Raw genomic sequence first — 27,074 nt, 5'->3', positions numbered from 1 at the left:
AAAACTGTGATGTGTATTTTGTCCCTCAGAGCTCCAGTCAGCTGCAGACTCCAGCCAGCAGCCAGCCGGCGGTCAGAGAGGACGATCGCACCGGCACCATCTACATCCAGGGCAAAGGAACCGTCATGACCTACATGTTTGAGGTGAGACGGGAGCTTTACAGTTAAACCAGAAGTTTACATATAAAAAGACACTTATGCTTTTTTTTCTCACTGTCTGACATGAAATCACTTTTCCTGTGTTAGGTCCGTTAGGATTACCAAAATTATTTCTATTTGCTAAATGCCAGAATAATGAGTACGGTGGCCTGGAAGTGCAAAACACTTTTACAAAATGTGAAACACTTTTACAAAGCTTGAGACAAATTTACATTTGAGAAAACAGTTTCACATATTATAAAAAAAATACATTAACACAACACTTTTACAAACACTGAAAACAAATTTACATTGACAAAACACTTTTACAAATGACAAAACATTTTTACAAGTGGTAAAACACTTTTACAAATCGATTTTCAACCGGAAAAGGAATGTACCGGCTCCAGGGCTGAACCTGGATGGGCCAATCACCGGGAGCGACAACTCAAGGTTCTGTGGCATGGAGATATATTGATGGAGGATGGACGGCGCTCGAGGGATGTTCTGCCCGTTTTGTGGCCAACATATGAGCCAAATTACTCGATTTTGCTTTTCGTGTGGTCGGTCTTTAGAATCTTTTGGCACACACGAGCGACCACACGCAATGTAAATTTGTTTTGCCATTTGTAAAAGTGTTTCACCACTTGTAAAAGTGTTTTGTCAATTGTAAAAGTGTTTTTCCACTTGTAAATTTGTTTTCAGTGTTTGTAAAAGTGTTTTGCCACTTGTAAATTTGTTTTCAGTGTTTGTAAAAGTGTTGTGTTAATGTATCTTTTTTATGATATGTAAAACTGTTTTCTCAAATGTAAATTTGTCTCAAGCTTTGTAAAAGTGTTTCACATTTTGTAAGTGTTTTGCACTTCCAGGCCACCGTATAATGAGAGAAGGGTTTTTTAGACATTTTTTTATTACTTTCTTTTTATTACTAAAAAAATGTCTAAAAAAACCCTTCTCTCATTATTATGGCATTTAGCAAATAGAAATAATTTTGGTAATCCTAACGGACCTAAAACAGGAAAAGTGATTGTCTGATTTCATGTCAGACAGTGAGAAAAAAAGCATATGTGTCTTTTTTTTATGGTGTATGTAAACTTCTGGTTTCAACTGTATATCAAGATTTTTACTTATGCATCTTCTGGTTTTCCTAAACAGCAGTTGGACTTTGATTTGTAACCACTGGTTCTATTGGTGTGCTGGTGTTTCCCAGGAGAGGGTGAATGTCTGCAGGTTTTGGGATCCTCAGTCTGGCGTGTGGCTGCTGCTGCCGCTGCAGTGGGAGATTCACGTCGAGTTTGTCAAAGCTCGAGTTCAACGAGTCATGGTGAGCAACACTGAGCTGCTGTCTGTACCGACCAAGGTTATTATAGTTAACGAAAACTAACGAAATAACGAAAACTAGAATTGAAAAAAACATTTTCGTTAACTGAAATAAAAATAAAAACTAGAGTTTTTAAAAAAATGATAACTAACTGAAACTGTATTGTGTGGTTACAAAACTAACTAAAACTAACTAAAATTATAGTGAAAATGTCCTTAGTTTTCGTTTTTGTCAACTTTTTTAATACATAATTCAGTGTTTCTATTTGAACATGCAACACATGGTAAATATGTTAGCCCATTACAAAAAAACTAAAACTAACACTAAAACTAATAGAAACTAAACTAAAACTAAGCATTTTCAAAAACTAAAAACTAAACTAAAACTAGAAAACTCACTCTAAAACTAACTGAATTTGAAAACGAAGATTCACAACAAAATTAAAACTAAAACTAACGAAAAATCCAAAACTATTATAACCTTGGTACTGACCAGCTGATGACCCGTGTGAATGCAAGCAATGTAAAGTGTGTGTTTGGTTTTGTTTTCCAGTCTACCCTGCCAGGTCTGGTGGACCAGAAGGAGATCACGGCAGCACTCAGACAGTGTAACTACGACTCCGAGGAGGTCATCTCTGTCTACCTCGCCATGTTTGGAGAAATCCTCCTGCAGGCCTCTCCGAGCGGGGATCAGAACTACACTGACCTCAACTCCTTCAGGTCTGCAGCATTGAAACAATCTCAAAAGGGAAATCTTGGTATTTTTCAGCCTGTACTCTACTTTCTAATGTTTTTGTATCTAAAAGATTAATGCACTGCAGCCGGCAGCTAGGAAACTTCCCCTTTTTTCCCAACTTATCACAAAAACAAAGGAAACTGGGCTCCAGGTTGAAAAATGTTAGTTTAACCCATAAGAACCCAGACCCAGTAATATATCAATATGGATATGGATATACCACAGACCAAGTGGACCACATAGAACACATTTATGATGTGTTTTTTTTTTTAATTCTACCCCTAAATGTCAAAGATCTGTAATGTGACATATACGATACACTGTAAAAAAAACAACTGTTGTTTTTACGGTAAAAAATCGGCAGCTGTGGTTGCCAGAACTTTACCGTAATAAATGCGGTGCAACTTTTTGTAACATTACGGTAAAGCATTGTTGATTTCACGTTCAAGATTGCCCTATTATTCCATATTTTACCATTAAAAAAAAAAGTTTTTCCATCAAAATAAACGCTGTTCTGCCATATAATTGACCAGAAAATACTTTATAAATGCAGCATAAGTTAAAGATTTTACCATTAAATATTACAGTATATTTCTGTTAGAGATATGGTGTTTAGTACATTTAACAGTGAGAAAAAGTATTTAAAAAAAAAATAAATGCAAAAATTATGGCTTGTGTGTATATATATATATATATATATATATATATTACAGTATATTTTTGCTATGAACATGGTGCCAGTGTATTTTACAGTGGAGTAATGTATTTTTATTTTATTTTTAATTGTAAAAAATACTGTTTTGGCTGATATATACATACACTGTGTTTCATTTTGACTGAAACTGAACTAACCCATTGATCATTATACGGTCTTTTACTGTCATGGTATAGCAGTTTTTCACCGTAAAATCTACAGACATTTTTTACAGTGTACAAGGGGCGTTTATGGTGTTTATGTTTATGATATTTCTTATTTTAAAACAAAAAAAAACCTAGACACCTTTTCTGCTTACAGAAGCACAAATTTGCCTTTTTCTTTGCATCTCCACAACATATATCGAAATTGTCACTTTAATTTGTTCAAGAAATATGGTCAGAACACGTTAAATGCAATACAGGACACCCTGTTAACAGATTAGAATTGTTAAATGGGTTGAAACTTAGCCTCATAACAAAAATAAGGTTTTGAAATTAGCTACTTTTTCATGTTTCTTTTTCCAGTCACAGACACATTTTGGAGAAGTCACTTCTTGCCAAATCACATGACCACCTCACCAGGGTGTTGAGTATAGGTCGCTTAGGGATTTAATGAGTTAAGGTGAAGCATAAAGCTGAATATGGGAGATTATAGAAGATTTAAAGTATTTGTTACACGGGTGTCACCATGGGTTCTTATGCACTGCAAAAAAGCCAACTTGTATTTTTTGGCCTAAAACAGTGATTTAAGTTGGTAAAACTTGGAAATATAAACTATTGACATTTAGGGCAATAATGTAAGTTAGCACAACAAAGGAAGCCAGTTGTCTGCTCAAAAACAAGTTTGTGAGTTGTTGTTACTTATATCTTTAAGTTGGGGTTCACAAGGGACAATAGTTCTGCTAACTCTTATTTCTTTGTTGTGAAATGCAGGAAAGCGGTTAAAGTCAGTCATTAGCGAAAGCTAGCGGCTAACTGATGCTAGTGGCTAACTGATGCTAGCGGGGCTGCTTGTTACAGCTACAAGAGTAGCCATTAGCGTATCAATGCTAACTCAAAATTGTGGTTGCAACATTAGCTGACATAGCCGCGTTACAATTGTCACATTGCAGAAGTTAGCAGAAGTAAGGATTAAAAGTTATTACAATGTTAATTTATAAGTTAGTACAACTTACAGTTGAGTTGACAAAAATCTGAATTCAGAGTTGAGCAAACTCAAAAACAAAACTTAAAATATTTAGTTTAATTGTCCAACTTAAAATTTTATTGAAGTTTGTTGCCTTGAAATTTTGAGTTCACCCAACTTTTCTTTTTTTGCAGTGTAGGTTAAAGCATCTTTACTTAGAGCAGAAGTTGCTCCAGCAAACTCTTTACTAAATATCTTGTTTTACCCCGACAGAGCCCTCCTGGAGCGGGACAGGGTCATTGAGGATCTGAGGCAAAAACTCCAGACCAAAGAGAAGGAGGCTGACAACCTCTTCCAGAGGAACAGCTACCTGGCGAGGGAAGTACGCTACCTAAGTGAAGTTATCCAGCACCTGAACCAGAAGTTGGCCGAGCTTGAGGCCGACCAACAGGAGGCACGAGAAAAGATTCGATCCCTGCTGAACCGCCGGGCTCCTGCTGTCCCACCCGCCAAAACCATCACCAAACCCGCCGTGGAGCCGGACCAACTCCGCCAGGTGAGCCGGCTCACCCGGGAGCTGAACGTCTCCAACAAGCAGCTTCGCTCCACAGTCGGCCAGGCGCTGACCGACATGAAGAACCAGCTGGAGCAGCTGAAGGGTGATGTGGGGAAGCTGTCCCAGGTGGAGCAGGAGGCAGCCGGGGAGGTGGAGGAGCTGCGATCCCTCTACAGGAAGGAGGCGGTGGAGAGGAAGAGTCTGTACAATAAGCTGCTGGAGCTGCAGGGGAACATCCGGGTGTTCTGTCGCTGCAGGACCAGCTCGGCCTCCAGCTGCTGTCTGGAGGCAGCAGACGACCAGGAGGTGGCGGTCGTCCAGAAGGGAAGCAGGAGGAAGTTCCAGTTTGACAAAGTCTACCCTCAGAGCAGCACACAGGTAGGACTTACTCACCTTTTCACCTCCCACTGCTATGTCTACCTAGCCTGGGTATACCCAGACTGCCTTGCACGCTCAAATTTAATTTCGAACCTCCATCCAGTCTGGAAACCAGGAAGGATTCTTAGCCCTGTTTTAGGGATCCAATCACAGAGCGGGGAGGGACGGCAAGACGATGATGCGTACTACTCGGCACTTGGAAGCTTGTAGTTTTCCGGATCCAACATGGCTGCTGCAGACGCGAAACTCTCTTTAGCTGTAGATGGTGTTTTAAATAGTTTAGAGCGAAAGTTGAAAGGCGAAAGGTCTTTCGGCGGCTCCACTGTCCCCCGGCTCGTAGCGGGATCACCGGTAGCGCCGGCTCATAGCGCCGCACCGGCGGTGATCTCGCTACGAGCCGGGGGACAGCGGAGCCCCCAGAGACCTGCAGCAGCTTGTTTATTGCCCAAAAAATCAGTGGATGTGTGTGGCTGAATGACATGAGGGGGAATAAAGCGTGAAAATAAATAATCTTGCAGAAAGCGAGAACTGGAGAAGCAAAGCAGCAGCAACACTCTCTCACAGACACACACACAACAAACATCCATTTCTGTTGCTCTACTACGTCATCTGGTATAACTGATCTGATTGGCTAAGAGCTACCTACAGACGCTTTTGATAGACATTCTAAGCGCCCAATAAACGGCTCTGGAGGATCGTAAACCACACCTCCTCTACGGAGAAATGAACGGCTGGTGTCCAGACCAAATCTCAAATGAGATTTGGTCTGGTGTTAGCCAGGCTAGTGTCTACCAGCGTAAAGCTTTGCAGCCAAGCTTCAACACAGTGTTGGCTTGACGATTCAAAAAGACAGAGACAAAATATTTTATGGATTGCAATCAGGTTTAGTTCAGACATTCATGCTCTCCTCAGGATGATGCGTCACTACTCTAGCGCCATCATCAGGTTGACATTTTAAGATTAAGATTAATTCATTCATTAATCCCACAATGGGGAAATTTAACCTCTGCATTTAACCAAGTGAACACATCAAGCACCAACCCTCTGGTTACAAGCCTGATTCCTAACCTCTAGGCCGAGGACTGCCCAATATGTTGTTTATATATGTTTATATGCTTATATTTAATATGTGCAATACTTTGGTTTATGAACAAATACCTGCAGAATAAATGACATTTCTATTAGCCTCAGCTGTAAGCCAAGATGGTGACCATTTTAACTGCTAAAAACCAGCAAAATAGCATGTTGGTGTTAGCATTAAGGTCACAATATTGCCATGTCTAAGTACAGACACTGGTGGTCTCAGATGTAGTGCCCTCACAGGTGCCCATCCAGTGAAGAAAAAACACAAATAAGTGGCCTTCAAATTTCAAATACATGCTAGTAAACGTTCTGCATGCTTAGCATGCTAATCGCGAATAACAGAATTTGCACATTATGCAGACCACTACAACGTCTGCAACTCCATAAAACACTTACTTTTCATAAGGTACCACACCATCCAGCACATACACATTGAACATTGATATTCGCTGGAAACTATTTGAATATTATTGGAAAATTGAACCTTGTAGCGCACTTTAAAACTCTGAAAGATAGGTAGGCTAAATAGACTTACAGATGAGATGAGTCAGGTTGGAAATCCAGAGTGAATTGTGTTACTGACCAGGTGTAGGCCTATCACACAATGGGGCAGAGCTCCACTAAAAGGCGTCTGATCGGAAACAGTGCAATGCCGCAACACGTCCTACGTAAATAATATTTTGAAAAATGATTAAAAAAATCTTCAAAATGGAGGATGCACACCTTCGTGCCATGCACAAGCCACATACGAAATCTGAGGTCAGTCTGACTAACGGTCAGTGAGATATGCCATACACACACACACACACACACACACACACACACACAGACGCTTCTTGCTTTTATAGATAGATGAACAAGGTGTCTGAGTTAAATAACACAAAATGTAGAGTTAAATTGAATCTGCACACTGTTAAATACCCAAACAATGTTGTTAATTTGCCCGTAGGGAGTGCTAGCAGTTGGCCTTCACAAGCTGTTGGCCTTAACGAGCTCCGGCTCTTAACGAGCTCTGGGCCTTCAGAGAGCAGCAGTCCTCCCTCTATTGAAACTGATTTGTTTTATTTATTTATTTGCTTAATGGCACTTTTTAAAAAATGACACATAATGTCTCATGATGTTTAATTTAAAGAGACAAGGAGTGCTGGAATCTCTTTCAAGGAAATCTGATCAAGAAAATAATGAGATGGGTTTTTTTTTTCCAGAAATCTTATTGATTCAGTTTTATCTTCACTTTGTGCAGGAGGAGGTGTTTGCAGGAACTCTGCCAGTGATAACCTCCTGTGTTGATGGATATAATGTTTGCATACTGGCCTATGGGCAAACCGGCTCAGGGAAAACCTACACCATGATGGGCAGCAAGGAAAACCCTGGAGTCAACATCAGGTCAGAGCTGATGCTTTGTTCGGGAATGCATGTCCCCAAAAACTGGGCAAAAAGCCACCACCCTCAGGCCTTTTTGACCCATTCATATGTATTTGGCCCTTTAAATTTGAACTTGCATTCACAGATTTAGTGACGTTGTAGTTTAGTGGTCCACAGATTGGTAGTAACAACCTGCTAAGGTGTCCTTGAGCAGGACTCTGAAACCCACAATGATCACATCTCTTAATTCACTGATGCATTTAATAGAATAAAATTATTTACTGCAGGGTAGCTAGCAGTGTTTTATATTGCGATAGTCCACCTCACCCCAAATAAAGACCATCTCTGCTAATATTATGAATAGGGCTGGACATGGACTTTTTATTAATTATTTTTTTTTACCTTTTTAGCCACAGGTAGAAAAAAAAATATTTTTTTTTTTAGAATTGAGTGTGACTTGTGATTGGCCAACTACTGCAGCAGCTACTGAACAACCCAAACAGTCTGTAAATTGTTTTGTTGGTTGATACAACCACAAGGAGGTAATTCTTCTTTTAAACTAAAGTGACCAAGTGATGAGATGCATCAGGCTCTGGATGGTTTATGAACTGTAATGGGGAAACTTTGTACACTGCAAAAAAGCCAACTTGTATTTTTTGGCCTAAAACAGTGATTTAAGTTGGTAAAACTTGGAAATATAAATTATTGACATTTAGGGCAATAATATAAGTTAGCACAACAAAGGAAGCCAGTTGTCTGCTCAAAAACAAGTTGGTGAGTTGTTGTTACTTATATCTTAAGTTTATCTTTATCTTATCTTACTTATATATAAGTTGGGGTTCACAACAAGGGACAATAGTTCTGCTAACTCTTATTTCTTTGTTGTGAAATGCGGGAAAGCGGTGAAATTCTGTCATTAGCGAAAGCTAGCGGCTAACTGACGCTAGCTGTTAACTGATGCTAGCCGCGCTGCTTGTTACAAGAGTAGCCATTAGCGTATCAATGCTAACTCAAAATTGTGGTCGAAACATTAGGAGACAGTTATTACAATGTAAAATTATAAGTTAGTACATCTTACAGTTGAGTTGACAAAAATCTGAATTCAGAGTTGAGCAAACTCAAAAACAAAACTTAAAATATTTAGTTTAATTGTCCAACTTAAAATTTTATCGAAGTTTGGTGCCTTGAAATTTTGAGTTCACCCAACTTTTCTTTTTCTGCAGTGTACAGATCTGTAAACACTGAGCATAAAGGTCAGGTTTCTGTTTTCCTCAGAATCAAACATCTTGTTTCTCCAATCATTATGTCTCCACACCCACTAAGGATGTAATGCAGTTACAGCTTTGTGGCAACTCATTTTACGACTGTCTCCATCATCCAGCATACACCAGCTGAATGCTACAGGTTAACAGCCCTTCTGTCAGCTCCCTAATGGAAACTCTGGAAAATATACAGTGGACGTTTTCATTTGTTAAACACAGGTGTACCTAATTTAATTTACACTGGTGTCAGTCCAGGACCTGGTGTTCTGGCTCACTGGCAAGTTTTTACTGGCACAGCTAAATAAAACAGCTGTTGCAAATGTCGTTGGTTCCACCTGTTTTTCCTGCTGTGAAAAGAGCAGATTATATATAACAGGAGCGGTAAGTCATAGAGCATGGGTACCCTCGAGTATATGTGTTTTTTAACAGAATAAAATCTGGAAGCTTCTGTTAATCAAATGCATTTAAAACCACCTGCAGTCTGTTATCTCCCTTCCTGGAACAATGAACTGTTGTCCGGGGCCAAATGAGACTAATTGGGTCTCATTATGTGATGTGTCACCTGACAACGCTTCATCAATATGAGATGAAGTGAAGCGACCTGAACACAAAGAGTCAGTTTACACAGAGGTTCGAGTTTCCTGTTACACAAACAACAGCAGCACAAAGCTCTGCTCATCACGTCTCCTCTTACCTCACAAACAGCAACACGTGTGTTTCTGCAGGTCCATTCGGGAACTTCTGCGCATTTGTGCAGAGAAAGAGAAGGTCGCCTACACTCTGAAGGTATCACTTTGGATTTAGTCACAGTTGATTTTTATGTAGCGCTCCTAAAATGGAAAATGTCACACAAATGTAAAATTTCCTGTCAGCCAACATGATCTCACAGAAATCCGTGAAATAGCCACGGATTTCGCCTAACTCAAAATCTGTGGAATAGCCACGGAATCGCTCAAATTTCCGTGAAACTGACACAGATTTCGCTACAATGCAAGTTAATGACAGTCATATCCCGTGGCTATTCCAACATACAAAGTGATTTTGTACATTCACTGAGTGAATATTTAGAAAATAAAACATATATTTCTAGCTAGAAATGTGATCAAAATCCATTTTTATGCAGAAACTAAGTCAAAATATTGATTTTTCACTAAAAATGAGAGAACTGTCCGCCATGTTTTTTGTTCTGACCGCCGGGACCTTGAAAGTCACGTGACTTGGAACAAACCAATAGCCACGGGATATGACTGTCATTAACTTGCATTGTAGCGAAATCTGTGTCAGTTTCACGGAAATTTGAGTGATTCCGTGGCTATTCCACGGATTTTGAGTTAAGCGAAATCCGTGGCTATTTCACGGATTTCTGTGAGACCAGGTTGCTCTCAGCTCACTATTGATATTTGGCCTGGCTTATTAGAGTATGAATAAAATTGTTTGTTCAAATTTGTACAAACTGCAAGAGTTTGTCTCTGATTTGAAGGCAGACCGCTCATATTTTTTATTATCTGAATAAAATACAGCATAAGCAATTTGGGAGTTTGACATCTTAAACTGTTGTATTGTTTGACTTCTATACAATAGTGTTCAAAATAATAGCAGTCCAATGTGACTAACCAGATTAATCCAGGTTTTTAGTATATTTTTTATTGCTACATGGCAAACAAGGTACCAGTAGGTGCAGTAGATTCTCAGAAAACCAACAAGACCCAGCATTCATGATATGCAGCTCTTAAGGCTGTGCAATAGGGCAATTAGTTGAAAGGGGTGTGTTCCAAAAAATAGCAGTACTTTCCACGCAATGTGCTTAAGTGTACACGAAAAATCATCGCATTCACCACATTACTTGCTCGAAGACTTATTCTTTTAAAATGGTCTCACTCTTCCCCCCCCCAACTCATAATAAATGGATTCAGGATGTTCTGCAGTGCATTACACTAGAGAAAATTAGGCTTTCCTTAAAAGGGTCCTAAGGCAGTTCCTATAAGATGTGGCAGCCCTTTACCACATACATTGAATCTCTGACTATTGTAGCAGAAACCTGAGCCCCCCCCCCCCCCCCTTTTATTATTTATTTATTTTATTTTTAATTTAATTTACTTATTTATTTTTTACTTATTTATTCCTTATTTTTAAATATTCATATGTATATGTGTATGTATGTTTTTATTTATTTATTTATTTTTAATTTTAATGTATCTTTCCTTAGTATTATGTCTCTTCGCTTTCTGTTTCCTTGTTTGTAACCTGTGCCTTGCACATGTATGTCGTGAGTATGAATGGATTGAATGTGTGTAGTTCAGGGTGGGTGGTTACATCTGGGCTGATATGTCCATAAGAACTGGATCTTAAGCCTGTTTTGGAACCATTGTCTTTTGTAAGAACTGAGATCCTGACTGCTTGTAAAAAAAAAAAAGAAAAAACCAATAAAGAAAGTTTGGATAAAAAAAAAATAGCAGTGTCTGCCATTGACTTTACAAACACAAAACTGTTTTGTACAAACTTTTTTGTTTCTAGGATTTAGCAATCCTGTAAATCACTAAACTAATATTTAGTTGTATCACCACACGTTTTTTATAACTGCTTCACATCTGTGTGGCATGGAGTCAACCAACAACTATTTTTTTGAACACCCCCCTTTCAACTAATTGCCCAATTGCACATCCTTAAGAGCTGCATATCATGAATGCTGGGTCTTGTTGGTTTTCTGAGAATCTACTGCAGCTACTGGTACATTGTTTGCCATGTAGCAATAAAAAATATACTAAAAACCTGGATTAATCTGGTTAGTCACATTGGACTGCTATTATATTGAACACTACTGTATGTCTTTCTATGCACTTTAAAATATACAATTATTTTATCTGGTATAATTGTAAACTTCATCAAGCAAACAAATTTGCTTTTGCATTTTCAGATTTCCATGTTGGAGATTTATAATGACAGCTTGAACGACCTTTTGGCCAAAAGCCTTGGCGCTGCTCTGGACATCAGAGTCCAGGGGAAGTCCGTGTCTGTCCCGGGACTGACTCAGATCCAGGTCCAGACCGAGGCTGACATCCTCAACGTCATGGAGACGGGAGAAAAGAACCGAAAGATTGCCTCGACTAAGATGAACATACAGAGGTTCGCTGCTTTGACGTTTTAAATAAAGCGACATTTTACAGAATAAGGCTACGTTTACATGAGGACGGTCTGAACAGAAGACGCAAAAGTGGCGTCACGTCTTCACTTTTTATTCCTCGTTTAGACGAGCGTTTTCGGGAGGAAATCTGCTGCATACGGTGACGCAAAAGTGTGTGAAATTTGATTGTATGCAGCCAGGCTGCATCACTAAAAGCGATAAGAGCATCTTTGGGCATGCAGAAGTTTTCACGCCACACATTTTCATCAGCTACTCCTTCCACAAAGTTCTCCACCATCACTAGATCTCCCAGGTCTCGTTCACAGCCGCCTGGCTCGCCTCCGACGAATTGCTGCATCTAAAATGTGATGGAGGTAATTACAGATCCTTCTCTGTTCACTAATACTATCTGTACATATCCTGTACATTTGGTGGAAAGACTCCTGTAAGTTTATTAGAGCTGCCAGAGCAGTTTGAAGGTCCCACCATGGAAATAATCCCACGTTTGTTTATTTTCCTGTACTGGAGCATGTATGTGACGTAAACACATACGTGACGTGAGCAGATCAGATCAGAGTTTTGCGTCTTGTCAGTGTAGACGACACGCTACAGAGGAGAGGATTTAACTTTTCCACTTTGGAAGGTGGTTTCAGATTTTTGCGTTTTTAAGCCCCAAAAACGCCGTCACCGTCTAAACGAAAGGCACTTCTGATAAAATATTTTGTCGTTTTTACCCGCGAGCGTCCTCATGTAAACGGGGCCTAAAATACAGAATAATTTACGAGTGATGTAAATAATCTCGTTCCTCTTCAGTTCCCGGTCTCACCTGGTGGTGACGCTGCAGGTGGAGGGCTCAGACGAGGTGTCAGGACTGACGTCTCGCGGGACGCTGACCTTGTGTGATCTTGCTGGATCAGAACGGATCTCCAAGACCGAAGCTGAGGGTCAGAGGCTGGTAGAGGCAGCCGCCATCAATAAATCCCTCACAGCACTGGGACAGGTACCCTGACACACTGAGGGCTCACATGATTTTTTTTCCTGCCCTCTTAGTTACATTTTAGTGTCAAGAATATGATGCAGCAAAACTGAACACATTCTGGCATGACTTATATGACATCATGACAAAACTCCTAGGACTACATTTCCCATTAGATCCTCAAACCTGCTTACTAGGAGATACTACAAATATTGATGCACAATTAAAAAAAGCCCAAAAGAGGTTTCTCTCACTGGCCTTGTGCGTTGAATCGCCATCACGTGGAAATCTGATTCCCAACTTTCTATAGGAAGATGGGTTTCAGAAATGAATAGCTGTGTTCCACTTGAAAAAATTACATATATACTCAGGAATGATTATAACACTTTTACAGAGATGTGGCAGCCCTATTTAGCAGCTATGGACACATTGCCAGCTTCTATGGTGGACGGGTTGTAGTTTTTGCATTCTCTTTGTTGTCAGAGCTTACTCTTGTCTTCCTTGCCTCTCGACCACTTTTTATTTTATTTTATTATTATTATTTCATTTTATTTATTTATTTTTAAATTAATTTTATATCATTAATATTTTATATATATATTATATATATAATAATATATATAATATATATATTATTTCATTTTATTTATCTATTTTTTCTCTCTCGCTTTTCAGTTTGTGGGTGGGTTGGGGAAGGGGTTTGGAGTTGTGTGTTTGTGTTTTCATGTATATCTTGTTGAATTGAAAACTGAAAAATAAAATATTCTAAAAAAAAAAAAAAGAATATGATGCAGATAGTCCTCAGATTGAAGTGATGCATCATGTCCAAGTTTTACATAAATTATAGTGTGCTTTTCAAGTCAAGTCAAGTCAAAAGTTTATTTATAGCATGTTTAAAAACAACCTCAGTGGAACAAAGTGTTACAGTTATTAAAATAAAATAAAATCATAGACAAATAGTTATAAATAAAAACCATAAAACACTAAAAACTACTTTTCTTTATTTCTGTCTCAAATCAAGGTCACATTGTTTAAAATATGACCAATAATTTCATTGGTATCATTGCACTTTGAGTTGCATTTATATGTATGAAAAGCGCTATATAAATAAAGTTTGATTGATTGATTGATTGATTGATTGATTGATTGATTGTGAACTGCATGCTGTATGTGCTGTGCAACAACAGAAAGCTTGACAGGCATTTGGTCCAAATTATAAAATAGTGGAGGATTTAATAAAATTTCCAGCAGGAACAGCACTAACATGCATGTTCTGTCCAACTGTGATATATTAGTAAACAAAGGGACTTGCATCCACATAAGATCTGAATGAGTGTTTCTCAGTGAGGTCAAAGGTCGCTGTGGTCTCTCCTTCAGGTGTTCAGTGCTCTGAAGTGTAACGCCCTCCACATCCCCTTCAGGAACTCTAAACTCACACACCTCCTGCAGCCCTGCCTCAGTGGAGACGCAAAGGTAAACCTCAAACTGATGTCTCTTAATGCTAACACCTGGGCTTTCTTCACCACAGAGGAACCGAACATTTGTTCATTTTTGTCAGTATGTCAGTCTTACATCTTCAGCCAACTCTCATATAAGAAGTTTTAGAATTGATTTTAACCCATAAGAACCCATGGCGACACCCGTGTAACAAACACGTTAAATCCTCTATTTTTTGTTACTAGGCTAAGTTTAAACCTATTTAACAATTCTTATCCGTTAATAGGGTGTCCTGTATTGCATTTAAATTGTTTTGACCATATTTCCTGAACAAATTAAAGTCACAATTTTGATAAACAAAAAGACACATGGTTATTTGTATTTATTTATTATCGATTTATTACTATTATTATTATTATTATTGTTATTATTATGCTACTTAAAAACAAATCTAAAAAATAATTTGTTGTTAAACAGAACTAATAATGTCACAATTTTGATAGATGTTGTGGAGATGCAGAGAAAAAGGCAAATTTGTGTCTAGTTTTTTTTTATTTTAAAATGCGAAATATTATAAACATAAATATTATAAACATAAATACTATAAACGCCCAATGTAATGTTTATGTCACATCACAGATCTTGGACATTTAGAGATAGTGTTTTTGAAAACACATCAGAAATGGTGGTATATACCCCATAACTTTCCTTTAAGGATAACTGGGTCTGGGTTCTTATGGGTTAAGATTTTATTACTGTATTTCCTCAATTTAAAGCCGGGCCCCTATTACTGACAGGCCTCATTTAGTAACCGGGTGTAAAAACTATTTTTAGTAAATAAAAGCCGGCCTCTTTTATAAGCCGGGTGTCTTACCGGTGTTATGTCACGTCGATATGTGTCCCCCTTACATTAACCTGCACCAACCTGACCCCTGACCCCAACCAGTCCTCCTTGAAGTTGTTAACATGAGCCCAAGTTTACCTGAACCCCAAACAGTTCTCTCTACAAGGCCTAACCTTAAACTTAAATCCTAACTCAACCGCGGAGGTGATGCTACGGAGAACACCATTCAGGAAACATCATTTGATGGTAACAGATTTCGCCACAGTTTGGCCACACGAGTTAGTACTGTAGGTAAATATGGTTGTTTCTCCTGCTGTCCTAGTCATTCTCTGTAAAGTCGAGCCGTTTACGCACGTTCTTCTGGGCTTTTTAGTAATTTAGACATTTTAAATCCTGCTTAAAATGAACATTCAGCGTGCTGTTCATTGTTTGTTTACATCCGAGTACTTCCAATATGGCCGACATCCGGGTAACTGGCTACAATGCGCTGTGTAAAACACTCTAAAAAGTGCCGGTCAGAGCTGCTCTGATTTTCTTTTTTTAATAAAAGCCTCCTTCAAATAATAGCCTGCCCCTTTTATTAGCCGGGTCCCAAACTGATTTTTTATTAATAGAAGCCCCGGCTTAAAAAAGTCCTAAAAGTCCAATGTCAGTTCTTTTTGTGGTTTTATTTTGTTGTTATCAGTTAATTGTATTTGATAGGTTTTATTTCTGTTGTACAGCACCTTGTAACTCGTTTTTGAAAGGTACTATATAAATAAAGTTATATTTTTATTATTATTATTATTATTATATAATGGATATGATGCAAATTTGATTTGATTATATTGTATATTACAAGTAGTGCTTTAGTGGTACACTACTCTTGGCAGTTTGTTCCCTATGATGCATCCACTCTAGAAACCTTTCTTGGTCGCCTTTTAGGATTTTCTGCTACACTCCTAGTCTCTTCTCCTTTTAGCTTCTGTTGGTAAAACGTAAAACTTCCAGACCGGGCCGGTAATGCATGAAATACAGAAATCTTTCCCTGGAGGCTCAATCAGCAATGTGTGAACTGGTTTGGAAAGAGCCTTGATGTAACGGATGCGGATTTCTATGTAAAAATCCTAGACTCCTGTTATAAAAATGAATTTTATTGACATTGACCTGTATTATTTTTTGCAGAAATGTAAGCACTAGTTTGACTCCTGTGAGATATCTTTGAGCTGTTTGTATTTACAGTCTCAGCAATATAATATGGCATTCAAAAACGTAATCTGTACTCTGTCACGTTCCATAAAATACCTGCAAAAAAAATACTCGCACTGTTTGCTGAAGTGTTTCCATGTACAGTCAGATATAAACACTGTGAGCTTTGTTGTGTCACTAACAGCTGTCGTTTCCCTGCAGTGCTGCGTGTTTGTGAATGTGAATCCAGACATTAAGGACGTGGCGGAAACACTGAGCACACTGCAGTTCGGTTCCACCATACGGCAGGTTTCACTCGGGAAAGCGACGCAGAATATCGTTCCCGCTAAAAACAACAAGACTGTCAAATAGACAAGACCAGGTTTCACACATTTATTTTACGTAATCACTTGGAAGATGTGTTTTGTTGTCGTGTGATACGGCAGAGGTTTGTTACTTTCAACAGGGGCCTAAATTGAATGTCATGATTTTTGCACTGATGAGAGAAACCTTGTAAAAGTTTCTGAATATACACTACCGGTCAAAAGTTTTAGAACACCCCAATTTTTCTAGTTTTTTATTGAAATTCAAGCAGTTCAAGTCAAATGAACAGCTTGAAAGGGTACAAAGGTAAGTGGTGAACTGCCAGAGGTAAATAAAAAAAGGTAAGCTTAACCAAAACTGAAAAATAATGTACATTTCAGAATTATACAAGTAGGCCTTTTTCAGGGAACAAGAAATGGGTTAACAACTTAACTCTATGGAGTCTTGGGCTATTTTGTCCATTTTTGAATTATTTTCATGTCTTTGTAAGTCATTTTGTGTCTTTTTTTGGTCATTTTGTGTCTTTTTTTAGTCATTTTGTGTCTTTTGGTGTCTTTTTTTGTCATTTTGTGTCTCTTTTTAGTCCTTTAGTCCAACATAATGTGATTTTGAATCTTTTTTTTTTTACTTTCAAAACACTATCATGCTCAATAAAGAATTTTAAATGTTGCAAATGTGCATTCATTTCAGAGTAGACTGAGACATTAAACTGCATCATTTTCAATTAAATTCTGGAAAAGTTGGTGTGTTCTAAAACTTTTGACCAGTAGTGTACAACAGAAAACTATTTTTACTTTAAGTAATAAACTTAATATTAAAGAAAATCATATATCTTTGTTGCTTGAATAAAGTACAGGTTGAACTGCAGCTGAGTCTGCACTTCTAAAAAAGGCTTCTTATGGCTTTTAAAGTGCAATTAATTGGTGTAATTATTTGTTTTTTGCAGAGTGTGGTTTAAGTGCTAAAAAAGGAAAATGCTGAGCAGTCCATGTTTGCTCCAGAAAAAAACATCTCAGCAGGTTTCACAGAGCCCTCGTTCACAGTCTGATGAGAGGAAGAATTGTCCAAAGACACAGAAGTCCGACCATCCGATACCAAACACTGTCCGTGGTTTAGCTGCTGGAGCCTCTGTTCTTCAGCAGCTGGTTGAGGACGCTGGTCTGTTTTAGCGCTCTGAGGTTGGAGATGTCCTCTGCAAAAACCGGGATGTCCTCGCCGTGATTTGTCTTGTCACCTTCATCTTCGTCGCTGTCAGATAACGTACACAGGAGGGCGTCGTTCTCGTATGTGGGGAAGTAATACCTGAGGAGAGATAGAGGCCAGGAGTTTAACACAAAAATGTCATGCTTTTTACTGTCACTACACACCTTAGCACAGCATGTATTGTTAGGCTATTAAGAAATACTTAACAAAAATAGTTGCATGAAATTAAATCGAGTTTTATGCCTGTATGTCCACAGGTGCTATACACAACACAAATATATGTAAATGTACACTACTGGTCAAAAGTTTTAGAACACACCAACTTTTCCAGAATTTAATTGAAAATGATGCAGTTTAATGTCTCAGTGTACTCTGAAATGAATGCACATTTGCAACATTTAAAATTCTTTATTGAGCATGATAGTGTTTTGAAAGTAAAAAAAAGATTCAAAATCACATTTTATGTTGGACTAAAGCACTAAAAAATAGACACAAAATGACCAAAAAAAGACACAAAATGACAAAAAAAAGACACCAAAAGACACAAAATGACTAAAAATGACACAAAATGACAAAAAAAAGACACAAAATGACTTACAAAGACATGAAAATAATTCAAAAATGGACAAAATAGCCCAAGACTCCATAGAGTTAAGTTGTTAACCCATTTCTTGTTCCCTGAAAAAGGCCTACTTGTATAATTCTGAAATGTACATTATTTTTCAGTTTTGGTTAATCTTACCTTTTTTTATTTACCTCTGGCAGTTCACCACTTACCTTTGTACCCTTTCAAACTGTTCATTTGACTTGAACTGCTTGAATTTCAATAAAAAACTGGAAAAATTGGGGTGTTCTAAAACTTTTGACCGGTAGTGTATATGAATAAATAGAGAAGAAGGCAGTGACATAAAATGTTAATAATAAAAAAATTTGCAGTGCCAGTTTTTACAAATATTCCCAGTTTGCAGTATGACCGTACTACTCATGTTTTCCTTTACTCAATAATTTAATTCTTGTTCAGTTTTATTACTAGTATGTTCTTTCTAGATGTACTTACTTTCTGTATATTCTTTCATGCCTGCTGAAACATTGGGAAGATACCTTGCAAATTTTGTTGTATTTTTTAGTTAGTAGTTAGTACTAGCTAACTAGTTAGTAGCAGCTCAGTAGTTGGGTTAAGTAAGTTGGGCGGACCTTGGGCGGATCCTCTCTCCCGAACCACACCAGTAACGGTTCACTAGAGCAGCTGTTCTCAACCTTGGGGTCGGGACCCTAATTGGGGTTGCGAGATGATTTCTGGGGGTCGCCAAATCATTTTGGAAGTCAGCTCTGTCTCCACTGTGTTAAAGTGTTCATGAGTTAATGTGTTTTGGGTCACTTAATTTTCGTCTTTTTTTGTCATTTTGTGTCTTTGTTTGGTCATTTTGTGTCTTTTTAGGCCATTTTGTGTCTTTTTTTTATCATTTTGTGGTCAATTTGTGTCTTTTTTGGTCATTTTCTTTTCCTTTTTTGGTCATTTTCTGTCTTTTCTGGTCATTTTCTGTCTTTTTTGGTCATTTTGTTTCCTTTTTTTGGTCATCTTGTTTCTTTTTTGGGTGATCCGAACTGTGCATGTGAGATTCTGTTCAGTGAGCGGGGGTCGCAGACAACATGCATGTTAAACTGGGGGTCGCGCCTCAAAAAGGTTGAGAACTACTGCACTAGAGGGAAAAGTACCTAATGGAAACGTGCATAATGTAAAAAATATATATATTTATAGTGTAAAACAAAACAAGAACAAAAAAAAGCTTATAATAAAGGGTTTTGCCACTCTTATTGTTCTTTTGTTTGTGGAGATAATACTATTCTGACTATTGGAACTACAGTTCCCATCATGCTTTGGCCTGCAAAGTGTCAGGAAAAGATTATGAAGTCATGTTTTATATCGGTGGAGAACCAAAGACTTTCCAACAATGGCGCCCTCTTGTGGTATCATCAAAAATGCCACAGATTTCAGAAGTCCTTCCTGACTCGCTCCCCACCCACCAATTGTTATCAAGTGGAAAACACGACCAAACTGCAGGTACTGCTGAACACCAACATGCAAACATACACACTGTACTGCTACAAAGCTAACTGCTAGCCTATTAGCAAATTGCAGACTGGACGCTCAGGGGTTAACATCCTTTGGCTCTGCAGCTGGGAGAGACTGCTGCAGGAGGACTGTTCCGCTTCAACTCGTTCTTACTCTTCTTAAGGTAGCTGCCAGCCCCCACAGCTTGTTAAGAAGAGTAAGAACGAGTCTCCAAAAGTCTCCAATAACACCAGAAAAAGTCGCTGGATTTGTCTCCAGTCGATTTCTTGAAAAATAGTCGCTAAGGGGGTCTGAAAAGTGGCTAAATATAGCAACAAAGTCGCTAAGTTATCAGTAACCAGGCTTTTTTCAGTGGAGAAAAACGGCCCTGCTCTTCGACAGGGACAACAAAAGCCCAACTGTTATCAAGTGAAAAACACGACCAAACTGCAGGTACTGCTGAACACCAACATGCAAACATACAATAAAAGAAACAGCTGCTGAACTTACTGTGGTTGGTTCCAGGTTGACATGTCTGGCAGCATCATCACATGACCTTCAGCCACGATGTGACGGAGGACGGCGTCTCTGGAGTCAAACTTCTCCTGGCAGCCGTAGCAACGGCTCTGGTGGATCTGCCGCCGGATGAAGTTCACCAGTTTGACCTGCTGGTAGAAGCGGAGGCCTGAGGGAGGACGCAGCAGAGCAGGATGTTAACCTGAGTAGGAGTTCTTTACTCTTACAAGACGACATCATCGTTATTATTATCATTGTTAAATTGTTTTTTTTAATGTGGTTTTACTTACTGAGCTCCATTCTCAGTTTATGAAGATCAAATCCATGATTTTCCTTAAAAAAAAGACAAAAAAATCAAACAAGATTAGAAGTATATAAGGCCACTAATAAGTTCAATACACAACAGATCTTTCCCATTAGACTCAGCTTGTTAGTTTTAACTGGATGCTGTTCATTTAACAGTGAAATATGTTGAGAATAACTTGACGTATTCCTGTTAAATTTGGTTCTGAGGTCAGCAGAGAATGAAGACAGATGATCCTGACTTGCTCTCAAGTCACCAACACTTTAAAACTTACACAGATTCATCACTTCCATTTCCTTCCAAAAATTAATAACTGAGTTCCTGTCAACTTCAGCTGAACTTTAAAATGATAACACAAAGGATATTAACATAATGATTTCAAGACGTAGCCTTCAACCATTTGAATATCATAAATAATGTCACTTCTTCAACAATTTGTCTTGATAATTTCTATTTTTACTAGTATTTTTCTATTTCAGGTAATTTTGCTTTTATTTATGTTATTTAGCAAGCTGTTGCAATGTTATTCGCTTCACATTTGTGTTTTAGGCTGACACTAAGATGAATATATACTTGTGAGTCTGGTTCTCGTACTTTGACAAAATTCTATAGCCGTGTTTCCACTAGGGGGAAGAGTGGCCACCGGGATAGTCTCGGGCCACACCCTCTCAAAAGTCCGCTCACTCTGCATGTCTCCATTACAAGTTAGTCCCCAGAGGGATTTAGAGACACTGGAGGTGAGGTATGGTTTACGACCGCCACGTAATCCCGTAGCAACAGTTTCAAACGTTATCCGTGATCACATATGCAACAGTGAGCCACGGGAGACACAACTGTGGCGGCTGTTGCTAACTGTGCACTACGTCAGCAGCTGATCATAAACAAACCAGCATGGCTAAATATGCACAGCGTCTCCGCTGTGCATAAACATAGTGATTGTGAATTAACCGGCATCGCTAACTGTGCACAGTGTCTGTTGTTGTTGTAAACAAACAGAGATCACTAAGTGAACACCTCCTGCAGCAGCAGCACATACACACTGTACTGCTACAGAGCTAACTGCTAGCCTATTAGCAAATTGCAGACTGGACGCTAAGGGGTTAACATCCCCTCCGGCTCTGCAGCTGGGAGAGACTGCTGCAGGAGGACTGTGCCGCTTCAACTCGTTCTTACTCTTCTTAAGGTAGCTGCCAGCCCCCACAGCTTGTTAAGAAGAGTAAGAACGAGTCTCCAAAAGTCTCCAGTAACACCAGAAAAAGTCGCTGGATTCGTCTCCGGTCGCTTTCTTGAAAAATAGTCGCTAAGGGGGTCTGAAAAGTGGCTAAATATAGCAACAAAGACGCTAAGTTATCAGTAACCAGGCTTTTTTCACCGGAGAAAAATGGACCTGCTCTTCAACAGGGACAACAAAAGTTAGGACAAAAGTCCACTCTGGACTGCTCGTATTCAAATTAGGGGCATTTCGGCGAGTGAGACCCGGGTATTGGGCTGTAGTGGAAACACCCTTAGTGCGCTCATGTTTATATCTCTTTACACGGCCTTTTCTTTCTATCCAGCATCTTTTTGTTTTTGTGTTAGTTTTGGGAGAGTTTTGCTACTCTGCTAATCTATTTTAGCTGTTCTGTGTCATCAAGTCATCATTTCAGGCATATTACATATAAGCTTTGTTTAAATTCCTCTGAAATCTTTAGTACTGTACCTTCATGTGAATGTAGATTTGGTCCATCGTCTCTGACTGATGATCACAGAACAAACACACAGCAGAGACTGGATGAGCCTGCCAGTCCGACCAGTCACTGTGGGTAATACAGAGATGTCAGACAGGTGGGTCTGAGAGGGGAAACAGTGTTGAATAAAAAAAAGGGACTAAAATAAGATTTCCTTGAGGGTATTAAATCAATTTAAGATGTGTAAGACACAACAACGCTTCTTTAGAGGAGATGAATGAAATTGAAGTGGTCATCTGCTACACAAAGTCAGGAAAACCTGGATTTTTGTGCCTCGGACTGACGTATTCTTAAACGCGTTTTCCTGCTGGAGATACTTACTCATCTTCATCTTCTACCAGCTCACGGTCATCCTCACTCTGCACTTCCTCCCAGGTCTTCCCCAGTTCCTAACAGGAGAACGGAGACAGTTGGAGACATTTGAACCCAAAATATACACAACTAATCTGGCAAACTGACAGATAATTACAACAAATCCGACCAGTTTTTGTCATATTAATTTGTCATTTATCAAGTAAAAACATTTTCTGGTTCCAGCTTTTAATGTGCTGTTGTTTTTTTGCCCATTCTAGCATCTGTAGGTGCACCACTTTATTCCACACTGAAATCACTATTGAATCGCTTGATTTCCATGAAATGCCGTTGAAGTTTTACCAGGTAGTTGATGACGTAGAAGCGGTCGTATTCGCGGTTGTTGGCGTTGATGCGGCGGTGAGCTTTCTTCCTCATGTGATCCTTCAGAGTGGTTTTATCCCTAAAGGTTTTTTCACAGTACAAACACTGCAGACTGACAGAAGGACAGAAACAAACAGTCAACTTGGACATGTTCTCATATCAGTGTTTTGTTTCTGTTCATGTTAAGGATAAAGGCAGTGTTCTAATAGTGACATACTGCTGTCACTGTGTCAGCTCTTACTTGTCCAGTTTGCCCTGCAGAGTGTCCAGAAACTGGTTACAGTAGACGATGTTGTCCGGCAGCCCGATGCTGAAGGAATGTTCTCTGGCCATGTGGTTCAGCAGAGATGACCTGAAAACAGGATCGTAGCTAGTATTTTTTTTTTAAAATATATGTTTTTAATGAAGCTACATATAAGTGAGGCGTTTATACGGTTTTACGTCTTCAATAGGAACAAGTGGGCTTGGAAGTCAGAGCCACAGACATCGTTGGTTTTGGTATTTTTATGGAATTTGTAAATAGATTAAATGTTTAAAAAACCCAGATTCATGCTTTACTAAAAACAAAATAAGCTGTAAAAAATGTCAGCATCACACAAAACTTTTTACACGTACACTGCTGGTCAAAAGTTTTAGAACACACCAACTTTTCCAGAATTTAATTGAAAATGATGCAGTTTTTACACTAAATTAATGCACATTTGCAACATTTAAAATTCTTTATTGAGCATGATAGTGTTTTGAAAGTAAAAAAAAGATTCAAAATCACATTTTATGTTGGACTAAAGGACTAAAAAAGACACAAAATGACAAAAAAGACACCTAAAGACACAAAATGACTAAAAAAAAAGACACAAAATGACTTACAGAGACATGAAAAGAATTAAAAAATGGACAAAATAGCCCAAGACTCCATAGAGTTAAGTTGTTAACCCATTTCTTGTTCCCTGAAAAAGGCCTACTTGTATAATTCTGAAATGTACATTATTTTCCAGTTTTGGTTAAGCTTACCTTTTTTTATTTACCTCTGGCAGTTCACCACTTAACTTCGTACCCTTTCAAGCTGTTCATTTGACTTGAACTGCTTGAATTTTATTTTTACAAAAATTGGTGTGTGTGTGTGTGTGTGTGTGTGTGTGTGTGTGTGTGTGTGTGTGTGTGTGTGTGTTTCAAATAAATAATGACCTAGTGACCTTTTTCTATTGATTGTGTGCACTCAGTTTTACACTCGGGAAGTTCCATGCAGCTAATAGAAATGTCTCAGCTCTACCTGTTTCCAGAGAACTCTTCACTGCAGAACATGCAGAGACGGTTGAAGCTGCTGTCGTCTCTCTCCTGCTGCTGCTGCTCCAGCACCTCCTCCTGTGGGAGACCAACACTGTCAGAGAAACACCACAGAAGAAGAAGAAGGGTGCAGCCACCTTCGGCTCGGATTGTGTCATCCAAAGGTAATACTTAATTGTGAGTAAGGCCAAAACTGCCACAGTATATTGACAGAAATTATTTGTCTATTAATAACAAAAGAAGTTCTACTGCAGCACTGAGATGAGTTTGGTGTTGGAGCCTCACCAGTCGTTTTTGCTGGAGCTTCTCTCGGAGGACTCGGTCCTCCAGGAGGACATCACACAGCAGGAAGTAGTCCTCCTGCTTCTCTGTAAGAACAAGAGTATATAAACAGATGAGCTTTAAATTAGTTAGTTAGGTCAATATTGACATTGAGGGCTTTTTCATAAAGACGATGAAGCCAAGATGTCTGCTCAAGTGGAGGAATGTACAGTTTATTATTCATTTCAGGGATTTTTGCAAAGAACTTCAAGCTAATGTTGCATTCAAATCATACAGGGAAGATCATAGATTGAACATAACACAGGGAGTTTGATTTTGGGCCTCAGTTTCTCTGTAGTGTTATTGGCTTTGATAAAAAGGTATTCAGGAAAGTAATATTAAGATATCGTAATGTAGCAACATGCTTTAATGGATGCAACAAACATGTTGGTGAGGTGTCTTACAATCTTACAGGCTGTAAAAAAAGATTTATTATATTATTATGATATAGTAATTTCTATTGCGTGTCAAGCAAATTAAATTCCCTGACAAATCAAAATGCTCCTTTAAATTGAAACAAATATCAATACAATACAATACAATAACAATAACAATATTCAGAAGAAGAACTGTGAGTTTTAACATGCTGACCGACTGGTCCTGTGGAGTTTGTCTTGATCACGCTGCAGAAATCTGTGACCGGCTGCTCCAAGAATCTGCCCTTCCAGTACAACATGTACCTGACGGAGGACAGAAAATCCATTAGACAAGGAGAAGCACTGCACACTAATAACATCACAGAGGAAAAGATTTGTGAACCAGACTTTGAAAAGTGGAAGTCCACTGACTCTACACATCAAACTCTGTTTACTTTTAATGATCAAACCCACTTTGCTTGTTGACTACAAAATGTGAGTGTTACAAACTTGGAGGAGTGAAGTTTAAAAAGGTACTGAAGTAAACTTAAGGTCACTCGGTGCAGCTTTTTGTTTTTTGTTTCCCATCCTTTACATCTGAAGTTCTAAAGGGATCTCCTAACAGCCAGTACACACAGGAGGGATGATGACAGCAAGCAAACTCTGTTTCAAAACTATATCTGGGTGCCTGACTATTGTTTTAAGGTAGATTTAAAAAACGGTGACTCCTGGCCTTTCAGGCCTAAAACCTAAACCTTAAACCTAAATCATTTTCTCAAACACTTTTCCAGCCTTTAGAGATATGAGACTGAGTTTTGTTTTGGAGGCTCCGCTGCAGAAAGCGTGCAGGTTTCATACTTTGGGAGGTCGGCGATGAGTTTGACCTCCGCGATGACCAGCTTGTGCTCCAGCAGCAGGTGTTTGAGGAGGGCGTCTTTCTGCTGCAGAGGGACGGACTCGGGACAAAAGAGACACACCAGCAGCTCTGAACTGAGACACTGCAGACTGGGAGAGCTGGTGCCATCAGCTGGCTGCTCTGGAAAACACAGCGGCTCCAGTATGCTGTCCTGACCTGAGAGGGGGTACAGCTCCAGGTTAGCAAGTAAGTAAGTAAGTAAGTAAGTATTCACACCTAGTGTGCCCTGAGGAATCCCTCAGGACTAGACTAGAAATACATGCAGACTTTTCCAAATGATTTGTATCTCATTTTATCCTTGATGACATGTGGGTGGGAGCATAAAAACAGTAACCTGCCTTTTTATCTATAAAATGGAGGTGGCAAAATGTAAAAACCCCTTTTTTTATGAATGATTAATTGCATTTCCTCTAGAGCCCAGTCTTGGTTTTCAATCCTTTTTACTCATCACTTGAAGCTGAAGAAAGTGAAGCTCATTTAGTTATTTTAAACGCTGCTGAGTAGTTCAACCTATAATAACACATCATAGTTTATAAGTTTAATTATATTTTATGAGGAATAATCTGAATCTGCAAAGTAACCAAAGCTGTCAGATAAATGTTTTTCAGTGCAAATAATGGTGTGTCCCTCTGTAGTGATATAGAGTATAAAAACAGAAACTATAGCATAGAATTGAAATATTCAAGTAAAGTACAAATACCTCTAAAATGTACTTAAGTACTTGAGTCAATTGGCAAAGTTAAAGAGGAAAAGCTTGAAGTGTAAAGAACTGATGTTACCTCTTTATTTAAATTAAAGACAAGTCAAGTAAGTTGATTTTTGTGTGTGAAACTGTCATTAAAACACATTTTTAGTTACTGTTGTTAGACTGGACAGCCATCAGGAAACTTAACTCCCTTTAAACTGTTTATATTGAGATAAAACATGAACGATGCTGATTAGCCAGTTAGCATAGCCGGCTAGCACCTGGCACCAGCTTCATGAAAAACTCCAGAGCAGAGCCGTTTTCAGCTGATTTTACTGTCTGATAGACTCCAAATTTCATCCATATGTGAATGTTTCATTTTAACAAAAACCCGCTTCAATAAATCAACTGCCACGTTTAAAAAATATATACAACTCACCATCTTTACTGTCGTCGCAGGCGGCCATCTTCCATGTCACGTGATGAAAACAGCGCCTAACGGACCA

General features: G+C 38.7%; 2 protein-coding genes across 2 annotated transcripts in view; one reads left to right on the top strand and one right to left on the bottom strand.

The window, feature by feature from the left end:
- LOC131972984 (uncharacterized) overlaps positions 1–16,589 on the top strand; it is a 21,857-nt gene extending 5,268 nt beyond the window's left edge. Inside the window, exons 5-14 of the mRNA XM_059334817.1 lie at positions 30–143; positions 1,348–1,461; positions 2,011–2,177; positions 4,289–4,949; positions 7,276–7,418; positions 9,385–9,445; positions 11,574–11,782; positions 12,594–12,780; positions 14,134–14,229; positions 16,427–16,589. Of these exons, the coding sequence (XP_059190800.1) occupies positions 30–143; positions 1,348–1,461; positions 2,011–2,177; positions 4,289–4,949; positions 7,276–7,418; positions 9,385–9,445; positions 11,574–11,782; positions 12,594–12,780; positions 14,134–14,229; positions 16,427–16,576 (1,902 nt within the window). The 3' untranslated portion in view covers positions 16,577–16,589. The remainder of the gene's footprint in view (positions 1–29; positions 144–1,347; positions 1,462–2,010; positions 2,178–4,288; positions 4,950–7,275; positions 7,419–9,384; positions 9,446–11,573; positions 11,783–12,593; positions 12,781–14,133; positions 14,230–16,426) is intronic.
- znf277 (zinc finger protein 277) lies at positions 16,583–27,074 on the bottom strand. Its single transcript, XM_059334909.1, has 12 exons — positions 27,008–27,074; positions 25,826–26,039; positions 25,203–25,291; positions 24,576–24,658; positions 24,277–24,368; positions 23,248–23,358; positions 22,986–23,118; positions 22,653–22,720; positions 22,304–22,400; positions 20,591–20,633; positions 20,295–20,469; positions 16,583–17,830 (listed from the first exon to the last, which is right to left on the bottom strand). Exons 1-12 carry the CDS (start codon positions 27,033–27,035, stop codon positions 17,641–17,643), a joined length of 1,323 nt encoding a protein of 440 aa, XP_059190892.1. The 5' UTR covers positions 27,036–27,074; the 3' UTR covers positions 16,583–17,640.

The sequence above is a fragment of the Centropristis striata genome, chromosome 6 (genome assembly GCF_030273125.1).
Source record: "Centropristis striata isolate RG_2023a ecotype Rhode Island chromosome 6, C.striata_1.0, whole genome shotgun sequence".
In the NCBI taxonomy this organism is placed as follows: Eukaryota; Metazoa; Chordata; class Actinopteri; order Perciformes; family Serranidae; genus Centropristis; species Centropristis striata.
Note: the sequence above shows the minus strand (reverse complement) of the source record. Positions and strands in the feature narration are given on the sequence as shown.